Here is a 16739-nt window from a genome sequence, read left to right as displayed (position 1 = left end):
TTAGTAGCTTTTTACAACACGTAGCTAAGACTTGAGTCAACAAAGTATCCACGTCATTAGTTAATTACACCAACTCTAGCATATCCTCATACGACAAAGTGGATACGTCACACGTCATCTATCACACCTCATCGATTATCTGTATGAACTAAGCATCTGGTTGTTTTTCACCCAGCCTACTGTATTATGTGATATTTCGGGGTTGTTATTTCTGCCTGAAATGTATTATTCTGTGTTGGGTAGTTGTTAAATATCTATGAAAACATTTCCCATAAAAGCATTGGATTCAAACCCACTTCTGCGTATCTCTTCGTGGATTTCCATCCCCTGTTGCAGAGCTGCCATGTTGGCTCAAGCAGTAAGAACACGACAAATGCCTGGATGTCCGGTTTCACACCTGCACACTGCATTGCTTGAAAATTCTTCAGGGCTTCCTCACTGTGCCCATTCTGTGCATATCTTGAGATCATGGCAGTCCAGGAAACAACATTTGGTTTTGGTATTTTTCGAAAAAGATTTTGGGCTTCGTCCACACGCCCATTCTACACATAGCCTGTAATTATAGCATTCCATGAAACCAAATCTCTCTTGGAAATTTCCTGGAAAAGATTGAAAGCTTTATCAACAAGTCCCTTCTTTCCATACGCAGCTATCATGATGTTCCACAAGACTGTCTCGTTTAGACATTCTGTCAAACAATTCTCGAGCCTTGTCTATTCTCCCACACTTTGCATACAAATCCACTAGGGCACTCTCTACAAAACCATCAATCTGGCACTGGCTTCTAACTATTTCTTGGTGAATCTCGATGCCCTGTTCTAGAGCTCCCAGCTTGGCACAAACCGAGAGAACGCTGGCATAAGTGAAGTGGTCAAGCCGGAAAATCGATCTTTGCATCTGGTGAAAGAGTTTCAACACTTCTTCTGTAGGCCCATGGGGAGAATATGATGTGATTAGCGTATTCCTAGAGCAGACATCTCGATGAAGCATTTCGTTGAACAATTTATGTGCATCTGCCAAGCTCCCCAACTTCGCATACATGTTCATAAGGGTGTTGGTCAGAAATTTGATTAGCACAATTCCATTTTTATTCACATGGGCATGGATTGATTTACCTTAAAATCGCAAAGCCTCTCTAATTTGGCCCTGATTACATAGTTTTTCATGATCTCGGGAATGCCATTAGAAGCAATGGCTCCTCTGGTCACAACGCAACTGTTTTGGTTAGCAGCTCCTCCTTGAAGCTGAAGTGATGGCAATAGCCTCGCTTTGCTCTTGCTTGCATCTTCTGATGGAAAATCAAGCAAAGCGAATGGAAATGGCTAGCCATCACCAAGGCCATTACAATGAGAATTTTATATATCTCATCTTTTTTTTTTTTTTGTAGCCACCATCAAGGGTTTGAAATTTCGTTTTGGTTTCTACTACCCTCCATAATCTTTGTATCTACGCATTAATGAAACTTTAGTTGGAATTGAACGAGGGGCATGTCCATGTCTTCAATTACAGATCCAACTAAGAATCATTTCTTCATTGTTCAGTGTGTTAACACAAGTCATAAGACAACAAGCCTCTCCACGTGTGTCCGTTTGTTATAAAAACAAAAAAAACAAAAATAGAAACAAATACATAAACACAAACATGTGAAGATTTTAAAAGATAGAGTCATGATCCCATCTCAGTCATTTGGTGCAACTAGGAATGCCATTGGAACACGTCCCCGCTATCAACATCATCAAGTTTATTAACTAAAAGTTTAGTGAATAAATAATAATGGCTCATTTTGGCAACATAGCTATAAAATCAATCCTACAATTTATTTTTATTTTTGTGACTCCTAAAAGACACGACAATGATAAAATAGGAAAATTTGGAACTGGGTGTGTAACATAGGAGATCCCTGTTACGCCGCACAAATCGTTGATGGTGTTGTCGAATCTGGTATTAGATCTTATATACTCCATGCTTTTATTATTTAATGAGATTTCCATTTGTAATAAATTATTTAATTATTTAACACACCAATAAAATAATATGAATCAAAAAGTATCATCATGCTTAACGAGATTAATTTTCCATATTAAGATATTTAACATGATTATTAGGGGTAGATTTTCTTGGAAAGAATTTATTCATTCACTTAATAATTCACAGTGAAAAAAAAAAATTGTAACAAATGCATCACCACATTATTGAATTGGGTTTAAAATTATGGTAAGATTAACTAGACTTGAGTCATAAATTTGGTCAAAAATCCATAGCAATAGTCTTCGGTGCATTAACTACATATGCGCTTTTAAAGCTCCACCACTTTCTTGAAGATCATCCTCCACATTCTGATGAGATCTTCCTCCACATAATTCTTTTTATGTGAATTTTTTTGACTCTTAATATTTTTCAAGTAATTTTTTTTAACTTTTAAGATCCTAAAGTCCAGTGAAACCAAACTCAAGAAACCCATCCAACGTTTTTGAATGAATGATGAATGTGAAAAACGAAAAGCATTTTTGGTTTTGGTTTGAATTTAAAGCAGATCATATATAAAAATTTCGACTTTTTGTGACGTGTTTAAAGTTGAAAAATGATGTTGAGTCTAAAAGTTTTTAAAGAATCTATTTTTACTAAATTTTTAATTATGGTCATTCACAAATTATAATATATTGAATTTGAGATATTACAATACGGTAATAATATTTTTTCAGTTATAAAAATATTTTATACTAATGTACAATTTGGTCATACAACAAGATTCTTTTAAATACAACATCAATATTTTTATGATCTAAAATTACTCAACAACTTGCATAAATTTTGGTGGGCATTAACCATAGTAAATGCACTTATTGACATTTTTACTCAAAGTTAAATTATGCAAAAAAAAAAAAATGCATAAATAATGGTGGGCAACAACTCTTGGTAGATATGTTTTTTTTACCTAAATATAAATAATATCTCAATTAACTCTTGCACAATTCTAGTCATTTACTCTTCATGGTTGTGCTATTTTAACATTATCAAAATCATTACATTCTTTTAAAACTTATTCTCTCTCTTTTTACTAAAGACATTCTCATTTTATGTCATGATAATGCTACCAACCACCTCTATCATTTACATGACATAATATAGTCTAAGTCTACTACACTGAGTCAAATTGATTGTATCCGTATGATCAAATCTTATAGGAAGGTTTGAATTGATAGGTGAATTATATCATCAAAAACTTATAAATGCATAAATTTTTCAATTGGAAGTATATAATAATAACAATAAATTATAGAACCACTCACGTGATTATGACTTTTATTTGATTGGTTTTTATCTTATAAGGAAAAATCGTATTAAATTGTGGTAGGTGAACCATGGTTAGAAGAGGTACAAGAAGAAGTGGGGCAACAAAAGGGCCCAACATGGCACCACCACAACAGCCAACTCCAACCATCCCACCCAATGATAGGGAAACCATCTCAACACAAGAACAAATACTAGCTAGAGAAGTGTTGAACTTAATGGGATCATTCCAACACATGTCTAAGGCATTAATATACTATTTGGAACAGGAGCATGGAGGACCTGTCATACAAAACGAAGAACCCCAAAACACGACAAGAAATGATGTATGTCGAGATTTGGAAAAGGTAAAACTTCCAGAGTTTTGGGGGTCCATAGATGGTCAATCTAAAGAGGCATGGTTAGAAAGCATGGCTATGTTCTTTACCCTAAGAGATTACACCTCAAATATGAAGGCCAAGATGGGTATATTCCAGCTAAAGGGAAATGCACTACTTTGGTGGAAGACATTATTAACCAAATTGGGGATGGATATATCAGAAGTAACTTGGGAGCTATTTGAAGACAAATTTAGAGAATGTTACCTTTCAAAGGAGTTCCTTAAGAGGCAACTAATTGAGTTCAATGCATTAAAGCAAGGGAGTTTCTCACTACAATAGTATGAGGCACGTTTCATGGAGTTACTCCGTTATGCCCCTCACTTAAACACAGAAAAGTTCAAGGTGAACAAATTTGTGTATGGATTAAATGTTAACATTAGGAACAAGGTTAGAATCTTGATGCCTTGCACCTTGCATGAGGTAGTTCAGTGGGCAATTATTGCAGAGGAGGAGAACATGAGCAGTGAACCTAGTAAGTCAACAAGGCCCCCAAGATCAGGAGTACCAAGTGGAAACAATATAGAATGTAGAAATTTGCAAGGGGGTCCTGTGCTCAATCATAAAAGGTGGTTAGAAAGAAATCAAAGAACACCATATAGGCATCCAGCTCAGCATTAGCACAGGGTACCTCAACAAACTCATCAACCGCACTGGCCTATGCAACAGAACCAAGTCACACCACCTCAACACCGATCCTCTTTCCAGCAGAGTTCCAGACCAACTCCTGGTTCAGTTGGTAGTAGGAGCCAAGCCCCTAAGATGGGGTGTTGGACTTGTGGAGGTCCTCACTACAAGAGGGATTGCCCTCAAAAGACAGGTAATACCAAATCAAATAAGAATGCAACTACAATGGGGGATCTGGGGAAGGCTCATCGCATCCATGCAACGGTGAACAATCGCTAGGTCGAACACCAGTCCACTGTGTTGGAAACCTCAGGTAATATTGACGGTATGAATTTTGTCATTTTAATAGATCCTGGGGCTACTGATTCATTTATTTCTCTAAATGCATTATCAATGATTAAACATAAGGCAACTGCACAATATGAATTTAGACATGTAGAAATGGCATGGGGTATGAAAAGAAATGTAGGACGAATGGTAAAGGATTGTGAGGTGGACCTGGGTGTATGTAAGACCAAGGTATCCTTGTACTCTACAATTATAGGAGTCTATGACATAGTTATAGGAATGGATTGGTTGGAGCGACATGAGGCACTCCTAGACTACAAAGACAAGATTCTACATTTCACCGATGATGACGGCCAAAGAAAATCATTAAGGGGAAAGAACCGAGGGGTGTCCCTGAGGTTCATCTCCTCCATGCAACTAATGAAATTTAGGCGAAAGGGATGTCAAATGTTCTCGGTGGTAGCTCTAAATGATAAGGGTGACTCTGAAAACCTTGATAAACATCCATTCCTTGTTGAATTTAAGGATGTATTTCTCGAAGAACTACTCGGGCTACCCCCAAAAAGGGAAATTGATTTCACCATCAACCTTAAACCAAGCATTGAGCCTATTGCAAAGGCACCCTATCATATGTCGGCTCCAGATCTAAAGGAACTACAGATCCAATTAAACGAATTGTTGGAATTGGGTTTCATATGACCTAGCATATCTCCATGGGGAGCCCCTGTAATTTTTGTTAAGAAAAAGGATGGGTCTTGGTGACTGTGCATTGATTACCGCCAGTTGAATAAAGTGACAATAAAAAATCATTACCCTTTGCCAAGGATAGATGACTTATTTGCTCAAATGATGGGGGCGACTGTGTTTTCAAAAATATATCTAAGATCAAGATATCATCAGTTGAGAATCAAAGAAGAAGATATTTCGAAGACAGCCTTTAAAAAAAGGTTTGGCCATTATGAATTTGTAGTTTACCCTTTGGACTAACAAATGCCCCAGGTTTTTTGATGAGTTTGATGAACGAAATATTGGGATTACTTAGACAAGTTTGTACAAGTCTTTATCGATGACATTTTGATCTACTCAAAGACCCCAAAAGAGCATGACAAACACTTGAGGATAGTACTACAATGTCTTAGAGAAAACCAATTATACGAGAAGTTATCAAAGTGTTCCTTTTACCCAACCAAGATTCATTATCTTGGACACATTATTTCTAGGGATGGTATCACAGTAGACCCGGTAAAGATTGAGGCCGTCATGGAATGGCCAACACAAACCAATGTTCATGAAATACAGAGTTTCATGGGCATGGAAGGGTATTATCGTAGATTTGTCGAAGGGTTTTCAAAGATAACAAACCCCATTACCGAGCTCCAAAGAAATAATAAGAAATTCATTTGTATTGAAAAATGTGCAAAGGCATTCCAAAGGTTAAAGATGTTATTAATGATAGCACCAATTTTGAAGGTGTCAGATATGGAATAAGAATTTTTGGTTTGCACTGATGCCTCCAAGGAAGGGTTGGGTTGTATGTTGATGCAAGAAGGAAGAGTAATAGCTTATGCATCAAGGAAACTTAGAACCCACGATGAAAACAACGAAACCCATGATTTAGAAATGGCAAGCAATTGTCTATGCACTAAAGATTTGGAGACACTACCTTCTAGGAAGGAAGTTTGATCTTAGGACTGACGATTGTGGGCTACAACACATATTCACTCAAGATCACTTAAATGCAAGACAAAGACGATGGTCTGAAGCTAATTAGTCAATATGATTTTGATATCACTTACATTAAAGGAATGGTAAATAGTGTGGCTGATGCTGTAAGTAGGAGGCCGCAGATATTTTCAGTGATTCCCTTAAAGACAAATTTGAGGGAGAAACTGCTTGAATTACAATTTATAGACACCTAGTATAAGGAGGTTAGCAAAAGTCTAAGGGAGGATGAAATGAGGGTCCAAAAATATGAGGAATACTCCCTTGATAATGATGGGCTACTATGATTTTGGGGAAGGATATATGTGCCACTGAATGAAGATATATGCCAATTAATCTTAAATGAAGCACATCGTGCAGTATACATGGCACACCCTGGTGTTAAGAAGATGAGTGCGGACCTGAAACCACTCTTCTTTTGGAAAGGGATGAAGAAGGACATCGTGAACTTGGTAGCAAGATGCTTAGAGTGTCAGTGAGTAAAAGCTGAACACAGACATCCAGCAGGTTTATTGCAACCCCATGAGATACCAAAATCTAAATGGGAAGTTATATCAATGGACTTCATTGTGGGACTACCAATGACCTCAAGAAGACATGATTCCATATTTGTAGTGGTGGACACGTTGACCAAGAGCGCCCATTTCATACCAATTAAGACTACATATAAGGCACTAGAAATAGCCAATCTTTTTATTAATGAGATTATGAGATTGCATGGAGTGCCTAGGAAGATCATATCTGATAGGGGAGTAGTGTTTACAGGAATATTTTGGACTGGTTTCCAAGACGCTTTTGGAACCCAGTTGAACTTTAGCACTGCTTATCACTCGAAGATAGATGGGCTAATAGAGAGGACTAACCAAATCCTTGAGGACATGCTTTAGATGTATGTGATGGACCAACAAAAGAGATGTGAGGAGTTTTTACCACTTGTGGAATTTTCTTACAATAATAGTTATCAGAGTTCCATCAAGATGGCGCCATTTGAGTTCTTATATGGAAGACCTTGCAGAACACCTCTCAGTTGGGACCGACTAGAGGACCGAGTATTAATAGGACTATAAGTGGTGCAAGAGATGGAAGACCAAATGACTATGATTAGGAGTAGGCTAAAAGAAGCACAAGATCGACAAAAGAGCTATGCTGATGCTCATCGAGTAGACTGAAGTTATGAAGTGGGGGATAGGGTGTTCTTGAGAGTAAGGCCCCAAAAAGGCTCTATAAAATTTGGAAAGGGAGAAAAAATTTCTCCACGATTTGTGGGACCTTTTGAAATCTTAGAAAGGAAAGGGTCGGTGGCATATAGGCTTGCCTTACCTCCATCTTTAGCACGTATGCATGATGTGTTTCATGTTTCTGTTTTACGTCATTATATTTCAAATCCTTCGCATGTTATTGACTTTGGTCATTTGCAGGTTTCGAACGAGGGATAAATGATGACTGAACCAGTTTGCATACTAGACCAGAGAACTTTGCAGCTTAGATGAAGGTTATTGGACTAGGTTAAGGTCCAATGGGACAATTATAGTCCCAGTTTAGCTACTTGGGAGGACGCCGAGGAGATGCGTCACTGTTTTCCTTACCTATTCCAAGGACTTTGAGACGAAGTCTATTATTAAGAGGGGGTGTATGTAGTGCCCCGCTCTATTTGACTAACAGTGATATGACACTAACATTTATTTAGCCCTAAGGCCCACACATTATTATATGAGGACCTCAGGTTGAGGATTCGGGCACATGACTCTATTATCAATGATTGAGATATTAATGGTTGTGATGTTTATGTATGTTCTCCATTGATATTATGACGAAGATAGCATTAATGGTTATGTATGTTATCTATTGGTATTAGGATTGTAACATTAATGGTTAGGCATGTTCTCTATTGATATTATGATGATTGGAGCATAAATGGTTAAGTTTGGTCTCTATTGAATTTATGATGAAGATGGCAGTAAAGGATATGTATGCTCTCTATGAAAATCATGATGATGATAAATTTGATGGATAGGTATATTTCTATTGATGTTACGATTTTGATAGCTTAATGGATATGTATGTTTCCATTGATATTCTGATGATGATAGCCATGATGGAGGTATCCCCTATATTATCTACTTGCATTAGTTCTGGTTCACAATGAACAATGATGTGAACGACTAGGTGATGTTAATGAGGGTATTATGACAATGAATAACACTAAGAAACCTTGTTACTGATGATTATTGAGTATGGAAGGAAACCACCAGAGGCACTCACAGGTGACGAGTTGATGACAACTGGTTTGATGAGAAATTATATTATTTTATCTCTGAAATTCAAAGTCAATTTTGAAACCTACTATATATATGTTTATCTATATTCTGATGAGATGTTAGTGGTTGCAGGCACAGATTAGTTGCTTGGCCGAATGAATCACATAAGGGTTATGGGGTTGTACAAATTGGATGGAACTGCATGGGAGGAGTGGGATAGTGTCCCTGATCTCACCCACTAGCACTCCCACCGTGACTTGGGTTGGAAAGGTTGAAACACCTTGGCCTTGAAGATCACGATGTCATGAGGGCAGGTCCCAAATTTGGGTCGCTCATGAGGATTTTATGGGGGGCCGTGCATCAAGGAAAATTCTTTGATCCCCGACACGATTAGTCTCACTATAGCTAGCAACATATGAGATAATAGTGGTCTCTGTCGTTGCACCTATACTTTCCCCTCGTAGCCACTGAATGATTGAAGGGCAAGTGGCGTGGCACCCTTGGAACTTCAAGGGAATTTCTTGAAGGGCATGACCAAATTGCCACCCTTGGCATCACAAATAAACTATTAGGCATGACACCGTTGGAACTTCAAGGGAAGTTCTTGAAGGCCACAACCAAAAACTTGGCACCCTGGGAATCAATAAAAATAAATAAATAAATAAATATAATCAAGATATGAAAACCATGTAAATTCACATCAAATGGTAAATAATGAGTAGAACCGAGGCAATTAAATCAAGAATAAAACTTGGGTTAAGGGAATCATAGGAAGAAATAAAATATTTTACCTTAAAAACTCTACCCTAACCTTAATCTTAAATTAGTTAAAACTAATTAAGAGAAGAGGATGGTGAATTAAAATAGGATTAATAAATTAAATTCTAGAGAAATTTAGAGAACCTCCATGTGGCAACAACCAACAAAATGATATCCATCTAAGAGATAACTTGAGTTAAATTAGGGAGTAGATAGGGGATCAAATCTTGACTTATCAATTGACTTTAGTAATGAACACAAATTAAGGAGTAAAAAGGGGGGATCAAGAGGCAACTAGGAGAAGAAATAGGAATCTTGTTGAGGTGAGGAAAATATTAGTTTTAAATTAAAATTTAAGTAAATAATTTTGGAGACCCTTGATGAGAGAGTGACACATGGGTGGGTGAATAATCAGACTATTGAATTATCAAAAATAATTAATTATGCATGACATGCGAAGTGTCACCTATGAGGACTCCTATAAAAGAAGAGGCAAGCCATGGGAGAAGGGAATTTTTCAGACCCTATTGTTGGATGGATGAGACTATGTCAGAGTAGTGACTATGAACTATAGTGAGTTTGGTGAGGTAGAGGACTTTAGAGAGGGGACTCTTGAGCCAAGGAGTGCTCCCCTCTACCAGCTATTACATTCCTCCATTGTACAACCCCATTGCATCTCGAGGGTCCACAGGGAAGAAGAGTACCCAAGGAGTAGGTTGGGTGGTCAACCGGTGGGTCATTGCATTCAGATCAAGTACGTCATCATTCACACTCGGAGGTGACCGACAATAAGGGAAGACAAGTAACAACAAATCAAGTGGAATCTCATCTTCTAGTGAACGGTACATATGTGTTACAATATTCTTTTATATGATTTCTTTATGGCTTTAGTTAAATATATGTAATTTTATGATATGTTCAGTGAAATGAAATTCAGGTATGTGTTAGATAGTGCTGAATAGGTTTTAATTTCCAATGTTTTTCTCTTCTAGTTGCATTTTAAAAAAAAATATAGGGTTGGTCACTACAATTACCAATTCTCCACGATGAGGCATTTGATAGGGTGCACAAAGTACTGAACAAGGTTCACCAGACAAGGTGAACTAATTGAGACCTGCGCGTGCCAGCGGTTCGATGGGCCTATAGGACCATGTGCAAAAACCTGAGCGCGGAGATGATTCCAAAGGTGCGAAACAGAGTAGAAACCAAGATTTCTTAAGGGAATACTAAAAGGAATCCACACGTAATAGCTCATGTAGTTATGGAAGCGCGCGAAGACTAGGACGAAGGAATCATACAACGACGACCATATAAGGATTCGAGAAGCCATTCAACGAGGGAACCTTAGACTTCGCGAACTTGAAGAAGATCGGGTACAATTAAGGAACAAAAGAATGTTGATGGACGCTGAGATCAAAAGACTAGAAAACAGGGTCACGCAAGCATGTCCCATTACTAAACCAAGGATGATAAGGCAAGATATGGATGGTCATACCACTGCATTAGAAGATTGTCACCGAGAATTTATGACTCTGCTACCATGGCTAAGACCACACCTTACCAAATGCAATAACAAGGGGAGTGCACCACATAAGGTAGAACACGCGGCCTCCTATGTCACGAGGGCAAGTGAAGGGTGTCCACGGGCTATGGTAGAAGGCGAGTTGAAGTTTTGCACAGGTGATACAACCACCTAACTAGCTGTAGGGAGCACAGTCTCAATGCTCTAGAGAGTTGAAAGAGAGCACAAGACTCTAAAAGAGTCTGTTTGGGAACTGCACGATGAGGGATGTGCGTGAAGAATCAGAATGACACAAGGTTCACACCCATGCACGGTGGGCTGCGTTGCCGCGTGGGTAAATTGGGAGGTAACCGTTGGTGTCACTTTTCATGATAAGATATCCACTTTAAGGCAAAAGGGAGTGGGCAGCAGGAAATTAAGACACTAATTAAGAGCTAGATTTGGGACGATCTGCTGCCAAGAATGCATTAATAACTTGGAAGTGGGGGGAACAGCCAAATTCAAATTCAAAATATGCTATAAAACTCCCAAGGCTAGCCACAAGACAACACTTGTTCGTTTGAGATTTGAGCTATTACGGAGAGCATAGAGTGTTGAGTGCCAAGCAGTATTTGAGCCCCTAAGTTCGCGAACAACCATAGAGAGTTCGAACAAGATGAAAACTACCAAGAGAGGTGTGGGTTTTGTAGAGAGTACCACTGAGGAAGTCATGCAAAACCCTATGGTGCAGGTGGGGGATGCGCCGGAAATTCTGAAATCACCTCGGATGCTGAGGCCCAAGAAGGATAAATAGGCAGCAGGACCAGTCCACATGTCCCCGTAAAATCTGCGGTTTGGTAAACTTTCCATGGAAGAAAAGGGAAAGGATGTCAACCTTGAGATAGATGATGAGGATGAGGACCTCCAAGCTCTTGTAGATGAGATAGAGGTGGAGGAAGAAATGGAAGAAGACATCCAGATGGTGCTTGTTGTAGCAAAACTGCTGGAGTATGTTCCTTCGCAAAAAGGGAAAGCTAAGGTACCCAAGGATTTCGATGACGCTAAGAGTGCATTCCAAACCCGAGTCCTCCTAGATGGAATTCTGTTTGAGGGCTTGGCCCTGGGCCGTGTGCCCACATTGTGTATAAATTTTGAATAATGAACACATATTCAACAGATATTATCCCGATCATGCACTATTGCGGAATACATGCATAATACATAAGCTCCTCTACACTAATCAACAATTTAGCAGCATCAAAAACAATAAAACATCAATAGCATGCACACATTAACATAGTATGTAACTCGAGGAAAGCTTATAGCTGAAAACCCCACACTATCTGTATATTAATGATTGAGAACATGTAACATTACAATAGTCAATACTCCTCACAAGTATCCAGCACTATCTCCACCTGTTACACACAAACCAACTCAGACCCAAACAAGTCACAAGTTCAAATCTTCTCCACTGCTTTGCCTCCCTCTATTGCATAAACCTACTGAGAATCACTCACACTAGAAATCACGTGAGCACAGGCTATTCTACTGGGAAAATCAATGCAATACTCATTGGCATACTCAATACATTGCTTGTGCAAATCCTCATGCACAACTATAGTCACAACTGATAGCAATCTCAACCTCTAACACCTGTCCCTGTTGAACTGTACATGCACTGACATGCAAATGAGTTAAATGATGTATTCTTTAGTTGCTTTATGAGTTAATAATTAGTTTAACAACTCATCATTAGTCTATTTACAGTTAGACTAATTACAACTAGTTTAACCAAGTCAAACTGAACACAACTCCATCAACTCCACAATCAACTCCACCAAACTCAACTGCTTGAGTTCTAACTGAAGTCCTGCATGCAACAACTCAACTGACCCACAAGGAAAGCGTATTTCCTTCTGATAGCTGCATGTGGCACATCTGTAGCTCAAACTGAAGTACTCCAAGAGGATAAGATAAAGTTTATAGTCCAAATATTATTATGAGACAATAATATTAGACTTTTCTATTTTTAGCATAGCGTCTAAAAATAGACTTTGATCACTCCTGCTGTGAACCAGAAAATAGAAGTCCATCTATTTTTCCCAACATGACCAATCATCCATAAACAACATTCTGCAGCTCATAGACATGATCCATATGTCTAAAAATAGACATAGTCTAAAAATAGACTTTGCGCCATAATTTTCCTGTGGGCCCACTTAGGGAAGGCGACTACTTTCCACTAAGCTCCATCATCTTGTTGCATTCTCAACATAATGAAATTTGAAGATTCTAACCTCATAGACAGCAAAAATTTCCCACATTTATAGATTGAGAACCTCATGAAACAGAGCAAGGAGGGGTCAGTTACAACGTTAGAGCCGCAGAAATGGTTGCGCGGTGTGGAGAAGACTGGGCTACTCCACCTACTATGGATTCTACATTTTCACCATGCACCTATCACGATATTTATCATCAGGAAGATGCTTTTCCTGGTGCATGATGGGTACTTATGGCTAGAGGAGCTTATTCCCATCACAGTGGAGCTTATCCACAGGATTTCTCGGCTTCCCTGTAAGGGAAAGGACCCTGCGGAGATCACTGGCAAAAGTAGATATTTGGTGCTTGCAGAGACCATGAAGAAGAAGTACAAATTGGAAAATAAGAAGAGAGGCTACATAATTAGCAGCATTAAAGACAAAGGGGTGTGCATAGCCACCCAACTGCTGGCTGAGAAGGTGATGAGAAAATGCCACGAAGACGAGGTACTGGTGCCGGTCATTGCACTGGCAGAACAATGCGCAAAGGGGGTCCAATTTAACTGGGCTGAATTCCTCTATGAAAAATTCCTAACCAACTGCAAGGAAGCTCAGGAGCAGGGCAAGACCTTCCACTATGCATGGTTTCTCTTGTCTATCTTACTGGTGACAGGGGAACTACCTGAGGACAGTCAGTTCCCTCATATTGAATAGGACTTGCCAGAGGCTGCAAAATATGCATCTCTTTGGGCTATGAAGGTCACCACGCAGATCCACGGGACTAAGATCTTCTGGGTGCTCATGGAGGTGAGTGTCCAAATGTGGATTAACAGAAGGCCGCGCCTATCCCCCATAGTGTATAGCAGTCTACGGAGCTTTGTAGACTTCAAGGCGGATATGCACAATGTGTATATCAAGGCACGTAAGGATCCGGTGCAGAATTGGACCAAGCTTCCTTTCATTGCAATTGATGATGCCATATTCTACGTGCTCGACTCATGGCCTCCCGAGTGGCGTGCCCCAGATCTAGCGAAGCATGATAGAACAATGTCACAAAAGCAGAAGGATGCCACCAAGCTGCGAATCAACTAGTTGTCCCAAGAGAACCGCAACGAATAGTTGCCAGTGGAGGTAAGAGATGCCCGTGAGGCAGGGAAAGTAGTCGCAAAGCAAGCCAAGGCCGCCGAAAAAGCAGCAGCAGCATGGGAAACAGGGGCCACCACGACGCAGGAGGAAGGGGGCCTGAACTTGACCACAGGACACAGCAGAAGGCACAGACACAAGCACAACATCTACACAGTTGAAACGATCGCGCGGTACAAAAAGAGCAGGCCCATGAAAGAAGACCAAGGCTTCCAAACTAGACAGTGAACCAATTACATTGACAGAGGGTGACCTCTACAACATCAGCGACATAGTTTGCGAGGTCACCAGGGAAGCACTCCGGGAAGCTATGATGGAGCAACAGAATGTGTTGGGGGCCCGAGGGCGCAGCTGCGGGAACTTTAGGTCTGGCCCCAACAGGAAGGAACAGTAGCCACCTACGGTGCCCTAGGTACATCAACAATGGAGTAGCTGCTGCGTGAAAAAATGGCCAACACCATAGTACTGTTGGAAGGAGTGCTAATAGTGGAAAGTGAGGAGGATAGAGCTGCGGTGGGTAGGATCAAGGGACTTGGCCTAAACTTGGCTGCCCTTTCGCGGGATACATTATATCAGCTGCAGGACGGAGAGACAACAGAACTTTGTGCTAGGGAAGGACGTGCAGTACAGATGCTCAGCTAATAGAGAATCAACATTGAGCAACTTAGTCTACAATGTGATGAAGTTCTTACACAGAATCAATAACTAGAGCAAATGGTAGAGGAAGCATGTCGTCGTGTTCCAAAGCTAGAAATCGAGATAGACCTACCATTTGGAGTGTGAATCCACAAATTAGCCAGTGGATTCCACAAGGCAAAGGAGGAAGCAATGAGGGTACAGATGGACCTCAACCTTCAGATTACTGAGCTGCGATTAAAGGCACAATACTCTATGCCCATGGAAGTTACGGAACAATGCATTGGCGCTATTAAAAAAGTGTTGGAGGAAATAGGACAGGCAGTACAGAATTGCACCGCTATGTTAGAAGAATCCTTCGCAGTCCTCACTTCATTACAGGTGTACCCTAACATACAGCACCAGGAAACAGAGGCACGAGAACTTCAGGTGCAGTATGACTACAATCGTCACAAAGTTACATGCATGTTCATAAAAAATAACTAACTATCAAAGTAGGAGAAGTAGATTACCTCAAGCCTCCGTGTAGATTTGCTAGAGAGCACAATGCAACTAGGCGGAAGTCCCCTGAGCCAGCTCCAGATCAAGTCCTGCACATAGAAGAGACAACCATATTCATAGCATACAACTCTGATAACTAATACATGAATACATAAAAGAACATTTAATTACACATAACTAAGCTACTCATGCTAAAAGGTATTGGACAAACAACTGAATGAATGATAGTACCAACACCATGGAGTAGATAGTACAACTACAGTTCTATATTAATGTTGGAAGAGTGATTACAACCATCTTTTGTATCAGCCTTCCCTTACCCCTCTAGCTTCTCTCTCTCTCTCCCTTCTTACCAACTTCTTAATATTTGAGACAATGCTCAACAATCAAGTATGCTATCCTTTCAAATGCTCTGACCTCTATCACCATAGCCCTAGCTTTGCTTATGTAGAAATTGAGTTAGGGTTGCCAAGTTCCTTCTTGAGTTCCCTAGGGTAAAAGCAATGAAGTTACCATGCTTTTCAGCTCTTCCCCATTTTCCTCCTTCATTCTGATTAGAAATCCTCCAAATAGGTCGAATCTGGATGTTTCCTTGCTTTTCTTGAGTGATTTTAGGAACAAATATCTAGATATTTATGGGTCAATTCGTTCATTTGACCATTATAACTTCACTAGGATCCACTAACGCTATTCCCTAACTAGCAACTTGAGTTAGTTGGGTCACTAACGCACCCTTAGGCTTGCAGAGAAGCTTTATAAAGCAGGTTGTCAGTGCATAGCCAGCGTTAGTGTGGAAACAAGGCATGTGATCTTGGTCTTTGCTTCAGCTATCATGTCTTTCCCCTCTGAGTTGATGAGGAGGTCAATTTGTTGTATAACAATGATAGTGTGTGTGGAACAGTGTAGACAATTTTCCTGACCCAACGGCTTGTGAAGCTACAACAGGAAAAGGCGTTGAAGGAACAGGTGGATGACGCGCGACAAAAAGAGGTAGTCCTTAAAGCATGCATCTAGCCTTAGATTGATGAGGCCTTCCTCATCACTGCAAACATCAAAGGATATCTCACACAGATGAAGGCAATGCATGCCTTAAGACAGGGATTTTCCCCTGACAGTGACTCTTTGGCCAAAAGAGTGGAGCAGATCCAGCAAACTGTAGAACAGTGTGCTGCGGACCTTCGCACAACGTAGGATCGGTTGGAAGGGCTCTATGCCAAGATCGCCACACCAGCAGAGTGACTCGGGATGAGTCACAATGATTTTTTTGGGGACCTATTAGGCATGGAATCCCCCCACAGCAGGTTTTGGGGCTCAAAGCCCAAGTTTTGGTCAAAGGCGTTGTAAAACTCCGCAAATTGTGGGCACGGAGCGCGAA

General features: G+C 40.0%; 1 protein-coding gene across 1 annotated transcript; it reads right to left on the bottom strand.

The window, feature by feature from the left end:
- Positions 1–254: 254 nt before the first annotated feature.
- On the bottom strand, positions 255–1041 carry LOC149151408 (pentatricopeptide repeat-containing protein At3g24000, mitochondrial-like). The gene is made up of 2 exons (XM_089443147.1): positions 646–1041; positions 255–542 (listed from the first exon to the last, which is right to left on the bottom strand). Exons 1-2 carry the CDS (start codon positions 1039–1041, stop codon positions 255–257), a joined length of 684 nt encoding a protein of 227 aa, XP_089299273.1.
- Positions 1042–16739: the final 15698 nt, after the last annotated feature.

Source organism: Pinus tabuliformis, chromosome 9, assembly GCF_031772625.1.
Source record: "Pinus tabuliformis cultivar Carrire ecotype Pingquan chromosome 9, CPIR1, whole genome shotgun sequence".
Classification (NCBI taxonomy): domain Eukaryota; kingdom Viridiplantae; phylum Streptophyta; class Pinopsida; order Pinales; family Pinaceae; genus Pinus; species Pinus tabuliformis.
This window is presented reverse-complemented; position numbering and strand designations above follow the sequence as displayed.

Excerpts from the sequence above, each read along its gene's own strand:
- LOC149151408 (XM_089443147.1), bottom strand. The coding sequence starts at position 1,041 with ATGTATGCGAAGTTGGGGAGCTTGGCAGATGCACATAAATTGTTCAAC. Across the intron at positions 543-645 it reads TGGAACATCATGATAGCTGC|AATGGGCGTGTGGACGAAGC; the intron begins GTATGGAAAGAA and ends GGCTATGTGTAG.